Below are 26538 nucleotides of genomic sequence, written 5' to 3'. Positions count from 1 at the left end.
GCCATTTTTGTTGGCATTCCAGAAGCTGTTACAGTTCACTCTTAATAATAGTCATTACCAATTCAATCACAGAAATTGTTAAGTGATCCCAAAGTATTTTAGTGGGAGAGTTGCAGGAATGATTTAGAATGAATAGGTTAGCACGATTAATACGTACGCGTGACACAGTATTGACGTTTTTGTGTAGGGCTGGTCTTGGTTCAGTATTTTGAAAATAAGTGGTCACCATGTAGCACGTTGAAATTGAGTATGCTGTTATACCAAGACAATAATAATAATAGTATTCAATGCTTGAAATTTACGAAAAGATTTTTCATGCAGGACCACTACTTGGCACGGAAAAACCAGCACAAAAAATAACAGTATATACTTGAAATTGAATTTTATTAAAGTTATTTTGGCGCTAAGAAAACAATTTTCACATTTTTAGTGAAAAGTACAAGTTGTAATGTTTACTACTGGATTTACATTCTATAATTCAAAGTCAATTTTGGTAAAGTATTTCCATTTAGCTTAAACAAAAAAACCCTTTTGGCAGGGTTTGAATGCATTAAGGTACGTGGTGGGTCGAAAAATGAGAGTGGAATTGCCACGGGAGTTTTTGTGGTGGGTGGTAGGGTGTATTAATGTTGAAGGGGACTTTATAGTGTTCTTGAGTTGTATTTGTAGAAACATAGGTGACATTTTTAGCAGTTTAACATCATCCACCCTGTTCCTATTTAGTTAAACTATTAATTTCAAATTACGTTATGATTTTTATAGATTATATGCATCTCTATATAAATGCTTGTGTATTTGCCATGAAAAAAATAAACACAAATAAAGAAGAGTTTGTTGGTTTAATTGGTACGAAAATGAAAAAAAGAAGAAAAATTCCCAAATACTTTATATACACAACAAAAGAGAAAAAACACCAAGAACACAATATTCATTATATAATTAATTATATTTATATTCTGTTGCAAAATAAAGTTGTAAAACAATTCACTTGGAATTAGGATCCTAAGAAAAATAATTTTAACATTTTAACAATTTATTTTACAATCTGTCGTGATATTTTTTAAGTAGTTTATCATTTTCTTATTTTTTCATATTTTAAAATCACTTAAAAAATATCATCTAAAATTAAAAGATAAAATTGTTAAAATTTAATTGTCAAAATATCATTGTCCGAACTATAATATATTATAGTATTACTACATTTGATTACTGTAATTTTTTTTACAATAATAATTAACACTATTTTTTATTTTTTACTTTTAAATATGAAAAGAATATTTATATTTTCTTTGCTATTTATTTTATCTCTACTCATATTTAGCTCTTCTTCTGTCTGTTTTCCTGTATTTCTAGGATAAGTCCATTCGTATTATTTGTTTTTTCTCCTATGTATCAAGAATCGATATTTTATAATGTATTTTCATAATGGGCTGCTGAGTAAGGTGTCCCAACTTGAAGGATAATAAGACAGGCATCATGTTAACTTCGAATAAATAATCTAATTGAAAAGTTTTTGTCATACAACAAATTATCAATTATCTTTCTATATATAATTAAGATATCTATCATTTCTATATATAATTAAGATATTTTTCATCAATTTATCTCGTTTCAAATCCAAAACAATTATTTGATCGAGAAAAATAACATCATAAATATTAATATTAAAGTAAAAATTGGGTTGGACTATATTTAGACCCAAAATTTATTAGGATTAAGTGTTTTTTAAAACAATATAAAAACATGTTCCAATACTTCTCCATGTGTATTTTTAGAAGTAAAACAAAAATTCAGCATAATTTTTTCTTAAATTAAAAATTACTCTATATATAAATTCACACGTAAAAAACTGTCTTATTTGGACTTTCTCCAAATTAAATTTTGTAATTTATGAAGAAATTAAATTATTTTAATTTTAGTCCAGATATGAATAGCAATTTAGGGTTTAGGTCGAGTGAGTGTGTGGGAAATGTTGGTTACTGGTATCTAGATAGAGTTCTTTTATAGAAAAGTTTTTTTTTTATTAACAACAATTATTTTTTCATATTTTCTATATTTACTTTATTTTGTATTTAATAAATATAAATTTATTTTGTATATTAATTTAATAATATTATAATATCATCACCTATTAATAAATATTATATATATTTAAAAGAACGCATATAAACAGACACAATAACACATATATATTTATGCTAGTTTAATTAAAAATGATAGTGTAACAATGAAAAGAGGGAGTGTATTTAGCAATTGGCCTATGAATTTTTTGTTAAAGTCAACCGGACTCAGGAATCACCTTTTGGCTGGCGAATAGAAAATATCACATTTTCTGTTGGTAAGGGCTTTTCTTTTTCTGTACTCCCATAATTCTTAAATCCACGCTGATAATTTTCTAAATGATGATTTTAGCTTTCATGCTATATTTTAATGATGATTTTAGAATTTTTTTATTACGGAATCTTGTAAATCAAGGTTTGTAGAATAGTATATGCATAACAAGAGTTTTTGAACAAGCTTTCTGAATCAAGACTTTTAGAATAAACTGTCCAAAACGTACCGAGATGTTTTTCGAGACAACCTTTAAAATAAGTTTTTCCAGAACAATTTTTTGGAACAAACTTATTGAAATTTATGAGAAGTTTTTTTATGACAAACTTTTCATAACAAATTTCTGAAATTCTACATAAACCCATCTTCCTTTCTGAAGTTAGTAATATGAAAATATTGCAGAATGACCAATATAAAACTTTACTAAATTAGACAATTTAAGAAGAAAAAAAAATGTGAATAACAAGTGATCATCGTTGCATGACTCAATAACGAGTGTACAATGAAAATGTGAAGTCCAATGGAATATATATATATATATATATATATATATATATATATATATATATATATATATATATATATATATATATATATATATATATATATATATATATATATATATATATATATATATATATATATATATATATATATTGAAAGCAATTACGGTAACAATGACTACGACAAAAAAGTGCAACAAAGAAAGTTGTTTCAATCTCTTTGTTATTAACGTAGGGGTGCAGGTAGTATCATGGGGTGCAGAAAGAATTAGCCTTTCCAAATTGTTAAAAAGCTCATTGAAGTATAACCGCGTTATTTTGTTTATTTTAGTATTTTTTTTATAAGCAATATTTTAGTATATGTTAGGTTAAATTATACTTTTAGTCCCCATTTTCGTAGCAAAATTTGAATTTGGTCTCTCAATTATTTTTTATCTTAATCTGGTCCCTATTTTGGGAAATTTGACCCAATCAAGTCCTTTCCGTTAGTGATGGAGTAACAGTGTTAAATGGGGTGCCACGTGTCAGCTTCTGGATTTTTTGATTTTTTTTATTATTTTTTTGATTTTTTATTAAATTTTTTAAAGCTTTTAAAAAAATTAAAATTTTGCCACGTGTCAAGCTGACATCGTGCCACATGGCAGTGACAGTGCCGCGTGTCACTATTTGGGAGGTGTCATTTTCTCATTCTCAATTTGGTCCCTGTATTTTATTTTTTGTCTCAATTTAGTCCCAATTTTTGTAAAAATTATGCAATTTCGTCCCCCTCCAAATTGAAACAAAAATTATAAAATGTTATACAAATATTTTTATTAAATTTGATTTTTTTATTCAAATTGATATTTTTATTATATATTTTCAATAAAACCAAGTTTCTTTAAATTTGTTTCACATTAAATTTTACTTAAAATTGTTTTCAAATTTTAAATTTATTTGTTTTTTATTGTTACATAAACTAGTTAATTTTTCTTAAATTATATAATTGTTATTTTTATACTAACTAAAATATCTGTATAGAAATTATTGAATTTTACACATTTAAAAATATGTAATTATTTAAATATAAATTCAAATAAAAAATAATATTAAAGTATAATGTAATAAAATATCAATATAATTTATGAATTTTTTTATTAACATTATTTTCTATTAACAACTTTAAAACAATTTTAAATAAAGTTTAACGTAAAATATAAATTAAAATAAACTTAATCTTGTTAAAAATATTTACTTGAAATATCAATTTTGATAAAAATATTTGTGCATATTTATATAAAAATTAAATTTGGTTTCAATTTGAAGAGGGACAAAATTGCACAATTTTTACAAAAACTGGGACTAAATTGAGACAAAAAATAAAATACAGGGACCAAATTGAAAATGAGAAAATGACACCTTCCAAATAGTGACACGTGGCACTGTCACTACCACGTGACACGATGTCAGCTTGACACGTGGCAAAATTTTAATTTTTTTAAATTTTTTTTAAAAAATTAATAAAAAAAAATCATAAAATCCAAAAGCTGACACGTGGCACCCCATTTAACACCGTTATTCCACCACTAACGGGAAAGGACTTGATTTGGTCAAATTTCCCAAAATAGGGACCAAATTAAGATAAAAAATAATTGAGGGACCAAATTCAAATTTTGCTACAAAAATGGGGACTAAAAGTATAATTTAACCTATCTGTTAATAGGAGTCCTAAGTTGATATGATACTTTTTTTTATGACAATTAAATATTAATATAACCTTTTTTTAATGATGCAGCAGTGATGACATTATCGATGTTATAGTCTCACATTAAATAAAACAAATAAAAAATAACAATAAAACAAATCTATATTATTAAGATTAAAAATGTCTAGTTAATCAATTTTATCAATGAAACCTTAGGCAAAATAGTTTGCAATATAAGACTTGTCTCTTTTATTAAATAGAGTAAAAATAAAATAATTTCACTTTTTTGTCAATAGGTTCAAAAATTATTATTATTATTTATCCAAACATCGTAAGGAATTGATAAAGTGATTACTAAAGTAAATGAGTTAACATTTAAGTTAACATGAAGTTTCTTAAAATAGGTTCTTCCGATGAATTAGTTCGAAAAATCTGTAAAATGATTTAAGTTAAACATAAGAGTTCTTCTGATATATGTTGAATTCGGTGATTTTTTGTTTGGTGTAACCTAAATAGAGCTTAGGCCAAGATCTTGTAATTAATTTTACAATTTCATAAATTTTAATGACAGAAAAATCGTATTTCGAAAAAAGGTGTTGGATATTTTTCCAACATTTATATATATAAAAAAGTATTAATGGTATGTTTTTATTTGAAAAAGTACAATTTTGAAAAGAATAAAAACTAAAACCAGATTCCATTTAAAGTTGGAAAGTTGTCGCTAGAACAAGCCGAAGAAGCAAACGCAGGAATTGAGCATAGCATAGCAGAGCAGAACAGAGGAAGAGTGCGAAGAAAAGGATCATCATTGTGGATGGCAGAGGGGAACGGTGACAGAACTCTGCCGAGAATCGCAGAGGCATTCAAGGACCTCGCAAGCGTCGTCACCGATTCGCAGAACGCGGAGGTGAAGGTTGCTCCCTTCTCCCATGCCTGTTCTCTCGTTTCCCCTCTTTTTGGTTGCTTGGGTGTCGCCTTCAAGTTCGCCGAGATGGATTACGTTGCCAAGGTATTCGATTCCCTCACTCAGGATCCTTCAATTAAACCTTTTTCTTATTTATTTTTCACTCCATGCTGTTTGTTATGGCTGTTTCTAGTTTGGATTGTGGTTGAGTGTTTGATGTGTGGTGGTAGGTTCATGATCTTGCAGAGGCGTCGAAGTCTATTCAGAGCTTACAGTCTCTGATCGATCTGGATGTCCGAGGTGGCACCGTCAGGAAGGGAGGTAGCCACACGCGGAATCTGCTGAGAGTGAAGCGCGGACTTGACATGGTCAGAGTACTCTTTGAGCAGATTCTGGTTACTGAGTATGTGCATCACTCACTTGTTTACTATTTGCTTAACTTCTTTTATTTGAACTTTGCGACATTGTGTTTTCAACAATTTTATTGGAAATTGTCACTGTTGATGCTATCGAAAAATGTGGCTGCAATTTTGGTTGCGACTTGATAGCTGAGACATCCGAAACCTTGATGTTTCAGTCGCAATTTCAGTTGTGATGTGGTGCCGTGACCTCCAAAACCTTGATGTTACCATCACAGTTGTTGCTGTGGACTGCTTTTATAACCTTGCCAGAGAGTGGAAATGGAGTGCAGTGAAAATGAAGGGATGGATTGAGGAGAGTGGCGATAGAGATCTTGCAACTTTGCTTTGTATGGATGAAGCTGTGAGCAATAAGAATTCTCGTTTTAAGACCGTAAGGAGTGAGGTTTTGAATTGTGGTTGTGGTGTAGTCGCGATGTTTCATATTTGGAAAAATTTTCTGATAAATAGACTGCAACTGCTGTTGCAATATGGTCAACGAGACCTCAAAAACCTTGATTTTGCAACTGTGATTGTGGTTGTGGGTTGCTATCTAAAACCTTGCCAAAGTAGGGAAATAGAGGGCAATGAAAATAAGGAAATAACTTCCATTACTCATCCACGAGTACGCCATAGTCAATGTGGAAAAATGATAATTGAGGTCTTACCGTTTTGCTTTGTATGAGTGAAACAATAGGAATAAATAATTCCATGCTTGCTATGCTGCTATCCGTTGAATAATTTTAAGACATTGAAGAGCTAGGTTTAAGTTGTGGTCGTAGCTGGGTCACATCCTAGATTTTGCCGAAACTAGATTGCAGTTGTAATATGGCCAAGGAGACACCAAAAACCTTGATTATGGACCGTTTCTAAAACCTTGCCAAAGAGTAGAAATAGAGTGCAATAAAACTGAAAGTTAAGCTAATTTCATCCGTTAGAAAAAAGGAGAGTAATGATTGGGTTTTTTCCCTTTTGCTTTATATGACTTAAGGCACGAGGAATAAAAATTCCATATTTACCACTTATTTCAATTATCTATTTAGTTTGTGTTTTTTGAACTGTTGAATAAGGGAGGAAGGTAGGTGGCCTGCCTAGCTGTGTGTCCAATCTTCAACTTTGTCACACCTGATCTTATTGGCTTGGTTGGTGGTGCCTAGCATATGTGTTTTTCCTTTAAAAGAATCTAGTTAAGTGTTGAACTATGTGTTCATTTGTGGTTCTTTTTCATACCTTGTCATTTCCTACGTTCATTCTGTAAAAAATACGAGCAATCTGTTAAGGCTGGTAACTGATCTAATTCTCTTACCTGCTGTGTTTTCTTTGTAACTAACCACTAGTGACCAGTAAGCACACTCCAGTACTCTCATCAGCAACCGACTGGCTCAGGTTCAGTTTCCGGACCTGTTTCATAAGACAGAAAAATAATAATTTGATTAAATTGAGAATATTTTCCATTCTTTTTGTTTATATCCACAGCCTTATTGTGCGGAGGTGGGTTGGATTATTGATAAATATTTGCAGAAGTTTGTTTCTTACGTGAAGCCAGCAAATACATCTGTGTAAGAAACACATGTCGTTAGATCTGATAGTAAATGAGCTGAGTTACTGGGTGTCTTTTCTGCAGGGGTAATTCCCTTAAGGATCCAGCTTCCAAAGCTTATGATCAGGTGTTTGCACCCCACCATGGTTGGGCAATCAGGAAGGCTGTTGCTGCTGGAATGTATGTCCTTCCTACAAAGGAACAACTTTTGAAGAAACTCAATGAAGATGGTAAGTAGAGGATTTGGCCTGCTTGCACTTTTATTGGAATTTAAATCCTGAAAATAAAAATAAAAATTTAAAGTGTGGTTGTTTTTAGAGCTTGAGCAGGGGAGGCAGGCAGTGTGAGATATCATTTTTGTGAAATCTATGCATGACGAATCAGGAATGGTTAATCATTTTACCCTGCCTATCGTAAGTTAGCGGTTGCATCTCTTGTTTAACCTTGAAGTTTGTGATAGTGATCTCAGTCTTACCACCCACTTTTAGATGATATAGCTTTCCCTCATCCAATGTTGCTTTGTAGCCACACGTCTATGAATGAGTTTGGATTTCAGTTGTGGAGCATTCAGACCAACTTTCAGTTTTTATTGAATATTGTGCAAACATGTTTGGTATTTTTTAGATCTAGTTAGAGAGAGGAAAAGTTTCACCACAAACTCATGTTGATCTAAAAACTGCAATGAATTGTTTCTTTTCAACTCAAATTAATTTCCTAACTGAAATACAAACGTATACTATGTACTTAACAGCTTGTAGAAGCATAAAGATTAAAACGAACATGATATCGTTTCTATTCGTTTCATCATATTGTTTCTTGTGGTTGTTCTTTTTACCCTTCTTTCTCAAAGGTAAATCAAGTCAGTGTACAAGAATAGGGAAAGGGCAAGTCATGTCAGATATTACATTATTCAAACTTGTCTAGTAAATTGAAGTTGACGTAATTATGATGTTCACTTTTCTGTTGTATTTTTTATTGGAATCTTTGTTTCAGAGGCGACAGCAAAAGTTCACATGCAAAGTTACGTCACTGCATCAGCACCTCTAATCCAATACATCGACAAACTCTTTGTTTCTAGAGACTTGGGAATAGATTGGTGAATCTTGGATTGTAATTGAGATTGTACAATATGATTTACTGTTAATTATATGGCATAGTTCTTGTATTAATGATTACTAAGTATTCATTTGTTATAGAATTTGTTTATATTGCAATAGATATTATAGGCTATTGAGATGGTACCTGATATTGTCACTGAAAGGTAACGGTGGCTTACGAGTAAGCTTTTCCTTCAGTTTTGGAGGATTACTTTGTGAATTGATGGGTTAATTGATAATGTCATTTAATTAAAGTAAAATAAAAATGGTAATGTTTTTCTGTCAGAAAAATGGAGTCGTTACGGATCCGGCCTCCCCATGTTTGGAGACTATGCTTTGTTTTTCGTTTGAGGTGTTCAAATTTAGTTTAGGGAATAAATTCAAATTGGATTGTCTTTAAAATATATCAGTATATTAAAGTTGTATAGAAACTCTGTTTTATAGCCACAAAACTTGATTTGCTTTTTCTATGTATACGTATAAGTTTTCGACATGTTTATACGTTTATTTTGAAAATAATATCAAAAAATATACTATAATTCTTGAAAATATAATAGATATATGATTGTTATTGTAACATCCCGTTTTATAGCTTTTAAACCATTAAACAAAACATCTAGATTTTAATAGTTCAGAGCAGATGATGACATAGGCCAGCATAATCTAATACAGTCATCCAAAAAGAAATACATAGGCTGATCACATGTACAGTCCACACCACTAAAAGGTTATAAAATATCCTAAACATTCACTAGGGAAAACGGGTGACTACAACAGCGGAAAACGCCCTGGGAACCCATTCAACGCCTGTCCAGGAAAGGTATATCTTCGCCTGTATTTTTATCTGCTCACGCCATTCGATAAAGACGATCATAGCAAAAGTAGAAGACACACAGAACACCATAAACACTAGAAGGGTAAGCTAACTTGAACAAAAAGCAAATTATGCAAATTATTATGCTAAGATTGAAAATAAACTTTTATTACACAATCGATTCAATCATCAAATTAATCCTGACCACAACACCACACATCAGTCTAGACTCGATATCCGGACTATGTAAGCGGCATTGGAGCTCTTGGTGACTTGCACTCAAGATGGTTCCTAAACTCTGCAGAGCTTTAGGCACAAGGGGTATTCACCCAACCACTCTCAAGGTAAATCCCATCACCTCTATGATGGATCGGAATCATAGACCAGGACCTCCTGCTACTTCCCCCGACGTAATCCATCATACTCTACTTGAGTCTTAATGGTTACTGGAAGCGTCAGGATATCACCAATCTGAGTCCTCATGCCCTTACATTTACTAAACCACATTCCTTAGGATTTCCCTTGAAATCCTAACTCTAACATACTTCCATTCACATCAAGTTCACACTCAATTCCTTCATATAGTTTAACATACATAAGGATCACATGCATTATCAACCATCATCATATTAAAGCAACCAACCAAGCATCAAGGAATCAAAAGAGTGGGAAAACTAATCTTCTGCAGGGAATCTCGCTTAGGCTAGAGGGTCTCGCCTAAGCTAGAGAGGTTATCTCGCTTAGGCGGGCTGCCCTCGCCTGGGCGAGAGCCCTTACAGTGGCAAAAAGAAGTTCTGGGCGAATTCTCGCTCAGGCGAAGCTGGCTCGCCTAGACGAGAAGTGATCTCGCTTAAGCGACTCCAGCTCGCCCAGGCGAGATTTCGCACAATGACAGGGGTGAGCTTCTGGTATTTTCGCTCAGGCGAGACCAACTCGCCTAGGCGAAACTACCAGAAAACCCTCCCTGTTCTGCACATGCAAACTCGCTCAAAGACCATCCCCACTCAATTTCATACATTAGCAGTCTCAAACATCAATTACACAAGCAATCATGCAATTAAAGCACTCCCAAACACAATTCACACTAAAATGAGTTACAAAGTTAGCTTCCCTTACCTTTTTGCCAAGAATTCAATTTAGCGGAACCAAGCAAACTATGAGAGAGCAGAAGTTTCAGTTGGACCTAGGAGAATCCACCACCACGACATGGAGAAGGAAAATTACGCGGTCAGGACCAAAACACAGAGGTTAACTAGTGAATTCTAGTTTGGAAATGGACTGAGATGAAGATGGAACCTACCTAGGAGAATGGGGGCCAAGAGAGGAAGCGGCTAGGAATCCTGTTGAGCTGATCCTTCGAGAATCTGAGTACGAAATCAGGCACAAAATGAGATAGCAGAATTATGGAAAAGAGGTTGGAAGGGGTTTGGACAGCAGAAAAGGTGAGAAAATGAGAAGGAATGGAGACAGCGTTCCTGTTTTTATGAAGTCATGAAAGAGGGGCATCACAGTTATCGTGTGAATTTGAATTAAAATCATATGTATTAAAATTATCAATATAAAAAATTAAATTATTATCATAATAAAAATACAATTGTTTTATATATTAGATATTTTATTAATAAGTATCGTATAAGTATTCCAAAGTATCCGATATAAATACTTGTTAGATATAGATACATGATTTAAATTAAAGTATCGGTGCATCATAAATTTTTGTAAATGCAAATTTGTATAAAAAATTTAAACCAAAATTTACTTTGCCAATCTTAATACTATGCTTACAAATACTAATGATTTTATGATTTATAATTTTACAATTTTTGAAATTATCATATGATTATTATTTCAGTTAATTTTAATATATCTAATATGGTGTTTAATTTATAAATAAGAATTAATGAATATAAAACTTAATCATAGGCCTCAGAGAAAGTTAGAATAATTGATATGTAATTATCTTACATTATATATTAATTTCTTATTTTCATACAATCATTTGAGTATATTTTTTTATATTTTTTATTATTCACATAAATTCTATTATGTAGTTTTTTAATATTTTTATAAATAATTAAAATCAAGTTTAAATAGAACTTTGGTTCTTTTATTTTTTTTTAATCCGGAATAGAGATGGCAAATAAACCCGTCCCCGTGGGTATTGCCCGAACTCGTCCCCGTTTTGACGGGAATCCCCGCATTGACTGGGTATGGGTATGGGTATGGGGAATCCCCGACTTTTTCAGTTGGGTATGGGGATGGGTATGGGGATGTACATATACCCGCCATAATACCCGTCCCCGCCATATCTTCATTCTCGTTTAAATTATTAAAATATTCACAATTAATCAAGTAACCCCTATATATATATATATACATATATATATATATATATATGTATATGTATATATATATATATATATTTTTTTTTCTATTTTTTATTTCTTTTAATTATTTCATTTGTCATGAAACTCATTCTCATCTCCAATATATTTTTTATCTTATCATAACCTTTATGTAATTATGTTAAAATGATGTATGTTAATTAAAAAAAAATTATGCCTCACATTCGAATATTTATATTATTTTTTAATATTTTTATTTATTATAAATTTTCCTTTCACATGAGAATGTTTATACTCTCAATTTAGGGTAATATAAAAAAAATTATTTACTTATTATTATTATTAATTTTTGTTTAATTTGAAGAACTCTTTTGTTTCATTAAAATAATTTTCGTTATTTTTCAACCATTAAGTATATATGTTGATATTTGAAAAGTTTTCTTAATTCTCTAAGATATTTTTCGTCTTATTATACCTTAGTTATACATTTGATTTGTTTTTTTTCGATAGTCTCTCAAATTATTTCTAAAACACACATTTGTTAGTTTTTTAATATTTTTATTTATTGTTTTTATTTTCATCATGTAGAATAATATTTTGATATATTCTATCTAATTATTTTTTATTTTATAACTTATTATTAATCATAATATAATTTTTTCACTTTAAATTCTGTTTGAAGTGGTTAAAATTATATATATATATATATATATATATATATAATGATATTTAGGAATAGTATATGATAATTCACTACAAGAAAAACATGAAATGGTGACTGATTTAGTCAGTAACCCATATCAGTCACTATTTTATTTTTCGTCATTGGTGGTAGTAGTTGATTTATTGTCTGAATCAATGACTACATTAGTGACCGATTCAATGATCGAATCGGTACTTGATTTAGTGACTAATTTAATTACTAATTTATTTGTAATTTAATGACAAATTTTTTGGTCACTAATGATATTTCTATTTAATTTTAACCACTTCAAACATAATTTAATAATTAGTTCTCGAAGGTATTTTTCATTTTATCATACCTTAATTATACATTTGATTTCCTTTGTACGATTTCTTTCGATAATCTCTCAAATTATTTCTAAAACACACATTTGTTAGTTTTTTAATATTTTTATTTATTGTTTATTTTCATCATGTATAATAATATTTCGATATATTCTATCTAATTATTTGTTATTTTATAACTCACTATTAATCATACTGTAATTTTTTTCACTTTAATTGTATAAATAACTTTTATTTACTTCAATATAAAAATTTAATGTAATTGCTATGAATATTTTTTTGTCACTATCCAACATATATTGAAGTTCAAAAGATACAAAATCTATGTCAAAATTTTATTATTATGTTTATTATTTGTTCTTTGTGTCATTTTGATCAAGTGATGTATTATAACTTTTATTAGTGTATAAAAAAGAGATTCATTATAATTTAAAAAATTGAAGTAAACAAACATTTAAAATATATTTTAATTTGAATATTTGTTTTCCTTTTATTATTATGTTTATTATTTGTTCTTTGTGTCATTTTGATCAAGTGATATATTATAACTTTTATTAGTGTATAAAAAATAGATTCATTAGAATTTAAAAAATTGAAGTAAACAAACATTTAAAATATATTTTAATTTGAATATTTGTTTTCCTTTTATATTTTTTGAAATATTTTTTAATTTTATCAACTAAGTTCATCAATGTTGTAGTTTGCAAATTTAATAAATGTTTTGGTTCACATGAAATTTTATTTGGTATTCTAATATAAAATATAAACAATTATAATTTATTTTAAGGTATTTGGCATCGAAGAAAATCCTCCTAATATTGAATATTTCATAATATTATGTTTTCTTTACTGTAATTTTTTTTCTTTTATAAAAATTAATATTGAAGTAGTTAGAACACGGGTACGGGTATGGGTACGAGATTATACCCGTTACCCGGTGAGGATGGGGATGGGAAAAAAGTTTGATACCCGTTGGGTTTGGGTATGGGGATGGGATGAATTTTTTATGCGGGGATGGGTATGGGATAGCGAAACCCGTCCCCGCCCCGCCCCGTTGCCATCCCTAATCCGGAATTTCGATTATTTATTTTAAGAGAGATATTAACTACCATTATTTTAGAAAATATGGAATTTTGATAACACATTTAAATGCAAATATGTTTATATATTTATTTATTCTTGAATCGAGTACTAGATCTAACATATTTATGTTTTATTTATTTTATTTTGCTTATCAAACATATTTATTTAAATATTATAAAACCTATTTAATTAATTACAGAGGTAGGAAATAACAATCATAAACAAAATTAAAAATTAAACAATATTTACTAAATTAAGTTATCAAAATGTTTTTATCTCAAGATGAGTGATACAATAAAGTATCAATTCGGCAAGGAATGTAATTTATAAACTATATTTAAGAACTTGAATTTTTCCAACTGTTTTAAAGGAGTTCCTTGAAATGAATAAATTAAAATCATAATTTTACGAATTAAACATAAAACAAAAGAAAAGAAAAATGGTACCCAAGAAAAACCTAAAACAAAATAATCAAAAACCCAATTGCACCCTCCAAAAAAAATCAAGAACAAGCAAGCTGAGTTTTTTCGTTTCAGTCTCTCCTAGTGACCTACTCTTCCTTCGTCTCTGAATGCATCATATTCACACGCCCCTTTCAAATCCCTAATCCGCTTCAAATCCAATCTTCAATACCAATGGAGGATTCCGAGGGAGTCCTCAGCTTCGATTTCGAGGGCGGCCTCGACACCGCTCCCTCCGCCGCTGCCGCTCCCTCCGGCCCGCTCGTCCAACACGACTCCTCCGCTGCCGCTTCCGCCGTGTCCAACGGAGGCCCTCCTGCTCCGGCTCCCTCCGCAACGGACCCCGCAGCCGTCAACGTTCCCGGCCGGCGGAGCTTCCGGCAGACGGTATGCCGGCACTGGCTGCGCAGCCTGTGCATGAAGGGCGACGCGTGCGGCTTTCTGCACCAGTACGACAAGGCGCGGATGCCTGTGTGCAGATTCTTCAGGCTCTACGGAGAGTGTCGGGAACAGGATTGCGTTTATAAACACACGAATGAAGACATCAAGGAGTGTAACATGTAAGTGTATGAGTATATGTATGTACATATATGTATGTAAAGTTCGTTCTTATTTAGGCTGTGATGAATGTTATATTGTCATATTATGTGTTTGAGTTGTTTGTGGTTGGGTTGTGAGTTATGGTGTAAAGGATCTGTGCCCCAAGTGTTTTTGTTTAAGAAAATCTTACGTACGTACTACCAAGTTGCTTAATATATAACCGGGGACGTTTCATTTGTGTTATTTACCCCACTTTCATTTTTTGTCAAGAAAATGTATTTCATTCTATGTTTGTTGAGTTCAATTGTTTATTACTTTAATTTCTTTGCGTAAGATAAGATTGTATATGCTTCTAATTTTAAAACTTTGCATCTGTAGGTACAAGTTGGGATTTTGTCCTAATGGTCCTGATTGCCGATATAGGCATGCAAAATCTCCTGGACCTCCACCTCCTGTTGAAGAGGTCCTTCAGAAGATCCAACATTTATATTCCTACAATTATAATTCATCTAACAAATTTTTCCAACAAAGGGGTTCTAGCTATGCCCAACAAGCTGAAAAATCCCAGCTTCCTCAAGGAACTAATTCTACAAATCAAGTGGTGGCTGGAAAACCATTACCAGCAGAGTCGGGAAATGCCCAGCCACAGCAACCAGTTCAACAGTCTCAGCAGCAGGTCAGCCAGAGCCAAATGCAAAATGTTGCTAATGGCCAGCCTAATCAAGCCAGTAGATCTGCTACCCCTTTACCTCAAGGAATATCTAGGTGTGTTCAGGGTCTTGTAGTTTTCAGTCAACCTATGTAAAATATTTTGAGTATGCTTACTGTTACATAAATACTATAAGCAAGGTACAATTTTTAAGTGTTTTTTTCCGTTTGGGGGATAATACTATTATTTGCCTTCTGTAGCTAGTTTTTTCTTAAATTTACTGCCATTTACTTGGCAGCCAACACATACATTTCACGCTGTACAATATTGGCTGGTTACACTTAATGCATATTCGTTTTAGTATATTTCTTTTATTTTCCACTTTCTTTTGCCACTTATTGATTTTCCAAGTTTTTAAACTTAATTGTAAACTGTATAAAGTCATCTTTCTAGTTTCTAGTCCGTCTTGGAAATGTAATAATCAAATAGGGTAAGCTTCAAGTTCTTCACTACTGAATGTTAAAACTGGTCAGGGGATAGTGTTTTTTATTGCCTGAAAAAAAAATGATTGCCATTCACGCAAGTTATATACAAAGAAACAGAAAGATGTACCTGAGAGTAGTGAAGGCCTGTTGAAAGAAGGAGGAGAGAAAAAGAGACACAGATGGAAATACAACGATAGAAGGGAGAAATTGTTTGGGAGAGAGGGTAATGGCAAACAAACTGGACAACTGGCAACAGGAATTGGAGAAGTGCAGGAATAAAAATGCTGGGGAAAATCACATAGAGGATAGGCTGGAAAGTGAGGGTGGCATTTGGTGATTTTGGGTTAATGGCCTTGGACAGAACGAGGAGAGTTCTCTTGTATTCCTATTTTTTTACTCTAGTTTTTCTTTTGCTCTACACTCAGAAGATATATGAGGCATCACTAAATTTGTGTATTTGCTGAGAGGGCTGGAAGAGACCAATAAGTTGGGGTTAGTAGAGGTGAGTCAGAAGTGTTCCTAATTAAACTGTGCCTAGAAGCCAGCCTTTTAGCCATGGTAGCAAGGTAAAATACCAGAAGGGAAAGGTTAGATAAAAGAGACTTGTTACCAGTAATCTAATGAGTAGCCCTAGAGTCAAGAACTCAAGAGCCAATAGATGGGGAATGAGAGAGACCAAAAAAGAGTTTTTAGTTTATACAACAAAACTAATGGGGAATTGAAGGCCTGACGAACCTCATCATTTAGAGGGAGTCAGTGTGAATGGTTGGTGGTGGTTGATGAGTGCTAGAGTATCCTCTTAATTGTGGAACCTTGGTTTGCCTTATTTTGCAGCCTCATGCATCCTCATTTTGATAGGGGAAAGGCTGATTGTGTCTCATATTGGCTAGAGACAAGGTTCAGTGTTATCAAAAACCGACCATGGTGGATTTTGGTGGCAGAATTTCCATTGGCCACCAAAACATGACGGCGGTGAATCGGTTTTGCATTATGACTCATAATAACTATGTTGGGCATCACGGAGTGGTAGTTTGGAGTGACCATGAAGGAATTATGGTCACAAAACTCCAAACTTGTAAAAGCTAGCAATCAAGATTTTAAGCTTAGTATCTAGCTCATTGGGAGCGGGAATGCAGTTTTTAGTGCATTTGAACAAGTAAAAATTGTTGTTCATGATGTGACTTATTTCACTATTAATTTATTTTGTACAAAGTAGGATGAAATTAATTAACATATAATTTATTCATAATACAAATTCATTCAAAAAAGAGGAATAGACTTGACCATAAAAAAGTTGCATGATTTGGTTTGCATAAAGTATAGCAACAACTATCTCAAAGATACAATATTGGAGATGACATGGACCCTATTCTATTGAATGACATTGGTGAGTGAAATGAGTGGTTAATGGGACAAGTGGATGGGATGATGATAATGTTTATGAAGATAGGGAAATGAGTAGGCTTTTTATGATGATCCCGCTCTTAATTGAGCAACTATTTCTCAGGTAGTTGGATTACCAGGAATTTATAGAAGGAGAAATGCAAACAGTAAAAGAAAGCAAGAGTTAAGTGGTAGTATTGTTATTGGATCTTCCCTAGCTTCTAAGAAAAGTCCTGGTGAAACTTCAGCCCCAAAAGGAGGGAGGGGCAAAAAGAGAAGATTCAATATGGGGTTGAGAACGAAATGCAATTTGATAGCTTTAATTTTGGGTTTGAATAATTACTTAATTTTGACAATAGCTTTTTTGAAGGAGAAGAGGAGGAGGGGTATGCCCCTTTTGTATTGATGCCTATCTTAGATCCATTGTTGAGCCATCTTTATTACCAGAATGAAAGGTTGTAGCTAAGAGTGTGGTGGGGAGTGTTGGAATGTTGGCTAAGTTGCAATTACCCTAAGCTGCCTTAATGCAATATCTACTAGGCCACCTTAGTTGCAACCTCTCTGAGGACTGCTGTAATTACAAAGCTTGGGCAATCATCATTTCACAAGCCAATATTTTGGGATTGAATTAGGACCTTTGTTCAATTCTAAGATTACTTATTTACACTATTTTGGTCGTATTACTTATTTGGGATCTCTAACACATCCCCCTTATGTTGGGAACTAGGCATCGCAAGTTTAAAGTTTGACTTCTATAGATGGTTCAATAGTGGGTAATTCAATAGGTCCAACAACCACTACTAGGATCACCAACACTCCTCTCATGTTGAGGTCTGAACATTCAACACTCTTTACTTTTTTCAGCTGTGTTTAGGGTGGTTTGCTGTTTCTACTATTGGCTTTACGTTTACAGAGAATTTTTCTGTTGTAAGGAGCTGTACTTCATTCCTTATAGTTGAATACTGTCCTGATTTGTAGTCATGACTTATTGCTGGAGAGAAGCTAGTTTATATATATATATATATATATATTAAATGGTTTGACATTAAAAGGTCAGAGATCTCTGTTTTCTTAACTTGTTATTGTGTTGTCTCTGTTATTCAAGTAAAGTTATGGTATTGATCCTCTGAGTCTAAACTAGCATTATCTGATGGGTGATTTTAATCAAGCGCCAATTACTGAAATGAGATTGATACATTATGATAGTCTTTGGAAGTTAAACGATGGATAAGTTTCATGAGGGGTTCACCACCTTCAAATTGAGTGTTTAATCCTATAAAGTGTTGCTTTAGTTGAATGAATATTTTCTCACTGGTGCGAATTGCTCTAATATACTTTCCAACCAAAACCTTAGGTATTTTATTGTTAAAAGTTGCAATCGTGAAAATTTGGAGTTATCTGTACAACAAGGAGTATGGGCAACTCAAAGGAGCAATGAATCCAAACTAAATGAAGCATTTGACTCTGTGGAAAATGTGATATTGATTTTCTCAGTCAACCGTACTAGACATTTCCAGGTATGTTTTGTGTTGAGCTCACCACTTGGCTAGGTTTGTTAAACTTTATGGATTTAGGCCATGATCTATTTTCTAGCCAATTGACTGGTATTCAGCTTTACAGGCTTACTATAGGCTCAATCCTTGGCTAAGAAATAACTTATCAATGTTCATGATATTTCACATTTAATATGGTGATTGAGCCATACTATCTTTCTGGCACCCATGTTTTAAATCTTCAACACGGCCTCTTAATATAAGTACTTCCATGACACTGTTGGTGAGATTGGTACTGCTTTTTAATTAATAGAAACTTCAAAAGTCGTATGTTTAATCACAGGTTGTTTAATTTTGCATATCATGCTCTGCTGTTGGCTTTTTTATCCCAAAAATTTTCAATGGCATATCAAGTTCTCTTGTGTATCATATGCATTGTATATAAGGTATTATTTTTTTTATTGGAAGACTTTGAGAAGTAGATCAAAGAGTGATTTTAGAAGCTGCTATCACTTGTACTATTTTTTATATAAATTGCTAGTTTTTGTTTTAGCAGACAAACCAACAATAAAAATCACAGCTCTTTCTCTATTTTTGTAGTTTTATTTGACATATAATCAACCATGTTCTTTGTCTAGCATGTTTTTTCTTCTTTATATATCTATTATTTGTTTCTTGAAACATATCGTAACAGTTCCATATCAGAATCCAATTAACCTGTAAAACTGTAATTTAAATACGGGAGATAAGTTAATCATAATGGATTAGTTGGAGAAATTGAGAGATAATTGATACTCTTTCTTTGATTTTGTTGTGATGCTTAAATTTGCTTAGGCATGAAGAAATGAATTAACCCAACTAATTTTATATTATTGATTGCTTGCTAATTGGTCTTTTACTGATGATTTAATTCCACAAGAGGAATAGTCTTACAATTATAATTTTCCAATCTGCATTATGTTTACCTAGTAGATTACTTAATCCACTGTGATCATCGAATGCTTCCTGTCAGCCCTTAATAGTTTTCATTTATGAAATATAAAATGAAAAAGAACCCTTTCATGGCTTTTCTGTGACTGTGGCCAATTTCCTGAACCTGAAGTTACCTGTGTTTTGGCAGGGTTGTGCAAAGATGACATCTAGAATTGGTGGTTCTGTTGCTGGGGGTAACTGGAAATATGCTCATGGAACTGCACATTATGGGCGAAACTTCTCAGTTAAATGGTTGAAGGTACAAAACCTCCTTTAACAACTTCCATACGTTAATTTTTTCAAGGGATAGCAATAGTCTTTGGTAAAATCACCCTAAGCATACTTAAATAGGTCCGTTGCAAAAGGGAAATTCAAATTTCAAATTGCTGTTCAGGGGAAATTTTAAAATTTATTACGTTGGATTTTTAGTCACTATTCAGTTTATAATATTTGGGGTGTTCCCTTTATCCATTATGGTGAGGAGTTGCCTGTACAATCTGGAGAGACTCCTGATTGATGACTATTTAAAGTTAGAGGTGCAATACGTAAGATTTTGTGGAGTAATAATAGCATCTATTTGAAATGGAATTCAAAAACTTCAATACTTGATCTGAATATATTTATTGATGTAACATGAATGGTTTGTACAATATTTACATTCAAGAGAATGGGATAAATAACAGAATCAATTCCTAATTGGGTTTGAATCAACAAATTAAGGAAACTAGGAAGTGGGAACATGGGAGAGAATAAAAGATAAAAAAACTAGTGTGTCCTTTCCATGAGGCGCTCCTTTGTGAAGGCATATGGGATGGCTATTGTACTACTTTTGAAAGGAGGGCTCTAACTACTTTTGTAAGACGACAATTCTTCCTTTTTACAACCCTGTTTCATATTAGTTCATAAACAATACTATTATGAGACAAATTTAGAGAATTCATGATTCACATATAGAGTACCCTTATCATACCTAATTCTTTTGACATTTTTTGTCAAATTGATTTTGGAAGACAAAAAAAAAAAAAATTAAGAAAAGATTTGAAAGATCTCATTACTTTTCATAATGTGTGTCCATGTGACATAGGTACATTCATCAATAAGAGTAACAAACCATTTTTCTCTAGAAATATATTCTTAAACAAACAAATTCCGAAAAATCAAACTGACTTAGGTCAAACGGGAAAATACTCTTTTTACCACGTGAGATAGGATACATGGAGATTATTTCACAGTTGACAAAGATTAGATTAGAAAGACTCAATAAACTCTTTAGTAAACAAATGAGAAAACAAGGATTTGGTATGGTTGAATGAGGGATGTGCGAGACTTCTATTATGAAGCCATACTTGGGAATTTGTCCATGTTTCTAGTATTACTTGTTGGCTTATATGATCTTTATTTTGTTTTCGTCCTTGGATTCCAACATATACAACTGACCATTGCTCCTTAGCAATTAAAATAATCTTTGTTGTGGCAAGGTTCTGAAATACACAATAAGAGAAAAAAGTTACTACACAACTTATCTGAGATCTTGCACCCATTATTTTCATATTCTAACCAGCAGATGCTGCAATTTTATTATCATGATTTCAAATTTCTCCCCTTCCATTCATCTTCCAAACATTCAAACCTTTATCAAATTGGACATACAATATCAGTTCATTCTCTAACCACAAATTGATCATCCACAACTTTGTTGTCTGTGGTTATTATTGAGCATCAATGATATCTTCCATTTGAGATTTTAAGATTTCTCAGTTGCACAGTTGAAAAATAAGGTTCAACCTTTCACCAAAAATGAAGAAAAAGAAGTTTGGTTTTGTTATTTTTGAGGAATTCCGTTTTTGTGTTTGTATTTCTTGGGCTGTAAAAGAAAATGGGTGAAAAAGAAACAATTGTCCAATAACTCCTAAGACTTAAGTAGCTGTGAGCTGTCTAACTAACCAACATATATTTTTCTTTTTCATTGTTTACTGAAGTTGCCTTTGTTGATGGTTGTCTCTGAGCTTCAGCTACTGGGAGAGATTTGTGCATCAACCAGTATCGAAATTGCTTAATGATATATGATAATTTTCTGTACATTAAATCTGTCTAACTGCATTTCTTATTTGCAGTTATGTGAACTGTCTTTCCACAAAACTCGTCATTTAAGAAATCCATACAATGAAAACTTACCAGTGAAGGTATTATCTTTGCCATTTCTATGATTTAATTTGTAGCTTGATGATAGTTGTTTTCTTGCTTTACTCTTGACTTGGTATGAAACCTTTTGAGTGGTTCTTATATAGAAAATAGTTGTGTTTTGAAACTACTTCATGCCAGAATTTGATCCATCTAAGTGTGGATGTGATCCTTATGAAAATGTTAATTGGTCTACCTCTACCTTACTCTATACTTTGAATTTCATCTTTTATCATTCAACTTTTTATCTTTTTCTACCTTGGTTTTTTAGTTGCTATTTCTGCATCACCGCTTATTAGGGAATAGGTTTACCAAGTATAATACATGATAGATGTAGTCTTATGGCACTTTTGACCATTTGTTATGATATAATGGTTAACTGCTTGACATCTAATAAATGAAGGTTGATTTACTTGGCTACTGTTTCCAGTCACACTAGATGCATGCTGATTGTGGAAACTAAAATTGGCTATTAATCTTTAGGTTAAATCTTTATAGAGCCACAACACAGGAAGTGATATTGATATGTAACAAGACCAAGAATAGACCATTTTTGGCATGTCCTGAAATTTATGGCTGCTCAAAGCTATTTGATGTTTTATTGAGTGTAGACGTTTCTTTTTCTGTATTCTGAAAGTGGAATATATTTTTAAATCATTGATCCATGTGTGCCCACATATTTCAGCACTATATATGTATCAGGTTGTTTTCCTTGTTTTTTGTTATGTTTATTCACAAAACTATACCACCAATTCACTTTTTGAGCTTTCACTTAACAAATTAAGTTTGTGGGGGAGTTTGTTCATGACTAGTATTAAACATTCTGTGTATTCAATTGCAGATAAGTAGGGATTGTCAGGAGCTGGAGCCCTCTATTGGAGAGCAACTGGCATCGTTGCTTTATCTTGAGCCAGATGGTGAACTTATGGTATATTCTCCTATGAATCATCGTTTTTTTTTTTTTGAGAATAGAAACCAATAGGTAATAATCATGATTTAAAAATGGGAGAAGGGCAAAATAGTGTGATATTTGTTTTACCTTGTATAAAATGGAACGTTCTTGGTAATAAGAAATTTTTAGACATGATTGTAGGTTGGTACCAAGGATCTTATGTTGTTAAACATGGTTCAAACTTAAAAGATGCTACGATGATCACTTTTTGTCTAAGTTGTCAATCCTTGATAGTGTGTGCACACGTTTATAAGAGAGCGGGATGGAGCTAATAACATAATGATGAGTGTAACTTCTCGTAGGTATCTTAGTTTGACTATATAACCTTGTAATTCAGAAATCTATAGTGAACAACCTTTTTATAAGGAAATTTAGGAAAAGAAGATTTTATGTGCGAGTTATTATCCTGAATCTCTTTAATCGTTAGCTAATCTCTCAGAGATATTGGTCAACACTCAAGTCGAAATACTAACCTTAATTAGAAGTGTCATGGCAACCTTTTGTAGCATAACATTATATTGGGAAGCTTTCTTAAGTTCTTGTGAATCAATTATTCTTTTCTATACTTCTCGGGTTGAAATTTTTAAGGATCAGATAGACATAAGGTAAAGGTAAAAAAGAGAGTAAAATCTAAATTTTTTCGATCAGACTAAATAATTAATAGGCTAAGTTACTTTTTAGGCTTTCGCAGTCTTACGAATCTTTATTACAAGTTCATATAATTATAAAGATTTCGACTGGGTGCATATACTGAATTTCTCCAAATGGAGGCACTAGCTGAATGCTATTTTAGGACTTCAGTAGTCATTTTAGAGTGGATGGATGCGCGAAACATAACCAGCAGTGTTGAACTGAGGCGTTTTAAGAATTGGATTAATCTCAGCTCTTTCGTATTTACAGGCCGTTTCAGTTGCAGCCGAGTCTAAACGGGAAGAAGAAAAGGCAAAGGGAGTGAATCCAGATAACGGAGGAGAAAATCCAGATATTGTTCCATTTGAAGACAATGAAGAAGAGGAAGAGGAAGAAAGTGACGAAGAAGAGGAGAGCTTTGGTCATGGTGTAGGGCCAGCTGGTCAAGGCAGGGGTAGGGGCAGAGGAATGATGTGGCCACCTCATATGCCTCTTGGGCGTGGAGCCCGACCCATGCCTGGAATGCAGGGCTTTAACCCTGTAATGATGGGTGATGGGTTATCCTATGGGCCAGTTGCACCTGATGGTTTTGGTATGCCAGATCTTTTTGGTGTGGGACCGCGTGCTTTCGCACCATACGGTCCCAGGTTCTCTGGTGATTTTGGAGGTCCCCCGGCCGCCATGATGTTTCGTGGGCGACCTTCTCAACCAGGGATGTTTCCGGGTGGTGGGTTTGGGATGATGATGAATCCTGGACGTGGTCCCTTCATGGGGGGAATGGGGGTTGCAGGGGCAAATCCACCGAGAGGTGGCAGGCCGGTTAATATGGCTCCAATGTTTCCGCCACCTCCACCCCTACCTCAGAACACAAACCGTCTTGCCAAAAGAGATCAAAGAGTTAGTGATAGAAATGATAGGTATGGTTCGGGATCAGAGCAGGGTAAGAGTCAAGACATGCTGAGTCAAAGTGGTGCACCTGATGATGAGATGCAGTATCAGCAAGGATACAAAGGCAACCAGGATGATCATCCTGCTGTGAACAACTTCCGGAATGATGACAGTGAAAGTGAGGATGAAGCACCTAGGAGGTCAAGGCATGGCGAAGGGAAAAAGAAAAGGCGAGGCCCAGAAGATGTCAATACAAACTACAATCATTAGCTTACCTTATGCTTTCACCAAGCACTCCATATTCATGATCCACTAACCAGGATGCAAGTTTCCAATGCTTTGTTTCATAGATTGCTTTGTTTCAGAAAATATTTGAAATTCTGTTCACTGATCATATAATTTTTACATATGGTTCATTGGATATTTAGTATTTAAACGTATCAGAATCAAGATGGTACTTTAGTATGCTTGGTGAATGTACACCTACATGTATTTGTAAAGGAATCGTATGGCACTGGGTCACTCACTGATTAAAATTCAATTCTGAGTGGCTAACAGCAGTTTTGTATAAACTCAATTTTTTTAGTCTATAAATATTCTAACAGGGTTCAGTGAAAATGCTTTCCTGAAATCATTTTGGAGTGAAAAAGAAATGGAAATTTAATAGGTGTAAAGATGGATTCGTGATGGTTTTACCTCACTAATCCGTTTTTGATTTAAAAGTTAATTATGAAGGATTTGAGATATAGTATTCGTACAAACTAATTGAATATACTTTTTTTGGGTTAGTTTAGTTTGGTTCCTGCAAAAATGCACTCCACTGTTCAAACCCAATGCTTATTTTGAATAATTATAAGAATTTAATTCTACTATTTAAATTACATAAAAAAATTAAGAAGTGAAATAACTGTTAGTTTTAGCTTTAACTTGAAATTGAAATCAGAAAAAAAAAAAGGAATCTAACATTAAAAATAAGTTGAGTTGGACCCATTACCAAAACATCCTATGAATAGTGGGTTTGTTGAGTTGGCTAGCCAAAATTTTAAAAATAATAAACCTAAAAAAGTTATAAACAAATTGGATGACTCACCAGTTAATAAAAAAAAATATAAATCATCTAATTAATATGAAAACAATGTTAAAATTACAAGAATATTAGACCTTCTCCTTGTCCATATAATGCCCATTTTTAGATTACTGCTCATTACACCAATATTATCAGTTTAATTCCATATTCTCCTTTTTCATTGAATTGTGAGTATCCGTACATTTCTCTTCCAGAATAAATAAAAAATAACTTCATTTTTCAATTATTATTAAATTAAACAAAGTTCATCTATTTAAAATTTAGATAATGTTATGAAAATATAAATGAATAAATATAATATTTAAGAAATAATTTAACTTTTATTTTTTAAAAAGTAGATGATGCACTCGAATATCGACTAGTATAATTTTTTCTGGATATATGAACAAATTGCAAGGGTGTGAAGCAAACACATGGATATGATTGTGTTTTCTAATTCTTACAACTTGAAAACAGCAATTGTTTTAGAATGGAGGAAAAAAAAAAAAATTCTACCTCAGGTTAATTGGATTTGATGATTGAATGTTTTTTTAATCGTCACGTTACACGTAAAAAAATTTAAATAATTTCAAAATAATTTATTTTACTCTTCAAAATAATTAAAACTATCGTCATTATTTATTTTGATAAAAATAAAATATTATTATCAACTAAACACATGTGCAGTATATATATATATATATATATATATATATATGTAAGTAGTATTTAAAATTATTTAGTTATTAATTTTTAAAACAAATTATTTAATCATTTTGAAATGAAACATGTTATTCAATTATTTTTCCTCACTCTAATAACAGCTTAAAGTGGAAATTCAAAATGGTTATTGTTTAAAAAAATTATAGAAAACTTTATGATAAGACATGTCGTATAAATAATTTTTTAAAAAAATATTAACGGAAACTGTTGGTCAAGTAATAAAGTGACTTCTAACCAGATAACTAGAATAATTAAAATCAGAATTCTATAAATAAATAGGAATTAAATACAAAACTTTGTATATATGAAGTCAATGGTCTTCTTTCAAAATATATGATAAGATTCAAAGAGTGTTTTCTATTTTTTTTGTTAAATTAAAAGAAAGCACTA

The 26538-nt window shown here is 32.2% G+C and overlaps 2 protein-coding genes across 3 annotated transcripts; both read left to right on the top strand.

Moving 5' to 3' along the window:
- The first annotated feature begins 5206 nt into the window (after nt 1-5206).
- LOC114189156 (accelerated cell death 11) lies at nt 5207-8598 on the top strand. 2 transcript variants are annotated; one of them, XM_028077862.1, is made up of 4 exons: nt 5207-5524; nt 5650-5822; nt 7442-7587; nt 7676-8341. In XM_028077862.1, exons 1-4 carry the CDS (start codon nt 5330-5332, stop codon nt 7702-7704), a joined length of 543 nt encoding a protein of 180 aa, XP_027933663.1. In that variant the 5' UTR covers nt 5207-5329; the 3' UTR covers nt 7705-8341. The 2 variants fall into 2 exon arrangements, with proteins under 2 accessions (XP_027933663.1, XP_027933662.1); XM_028077861.1 differs by lacking the exon at nt 7676-8341 and adding an exon at nt 8351-8598 and having other exon boundaries at nt 5208-5524.
- Nucleotides 8599-14209: 5611 nt separating this feature from the next.
- Nucleotides 14210-24953, top strand: LOC114187743 (30-kDa cleavage and polyadenylation specificity factor 30). The gene is made up of 7 exons (XM_028076096.1): nt 14210-14746; nt 15105-15491; nt 18598-18760; nt 19857-19967; nt 21823-21891; nt 22731-22817; nt 23742-24953. The coding sequence occupies exons 1-7, from the start codon at nt 14361-14363 to the stop codon at nt 24627-24629; spliced, it is 2091 nt and encodes a 696-aa protein (XP_027931897.1). The 5' UTR covers nt 14210-14360; the 3' UTR covers nt 24630-24953.
- The last annotated feature ends 1585 nt before the right edge of the window (nt 24954-26538 follow it).

This window comes from Vigna unguiculata, chromosome 6, assembly GCF_004118075.2.
Source record: "Vigna unguiculata cultivar IT97K-499-35 chromosome 6, ASM411807v1, whole genome shotgun sequence".
Taxonomy (NCBI): domain Eukaryota; kingdom Viridiplantae; phylum Streptophyta; class Magnoliopsida; order Fabales; family Fabaceae; genus Vigna; species Vigna unguiculata.
This window is presented reverse-complemented; position numbering and strand designations above follow the sequence as displayed.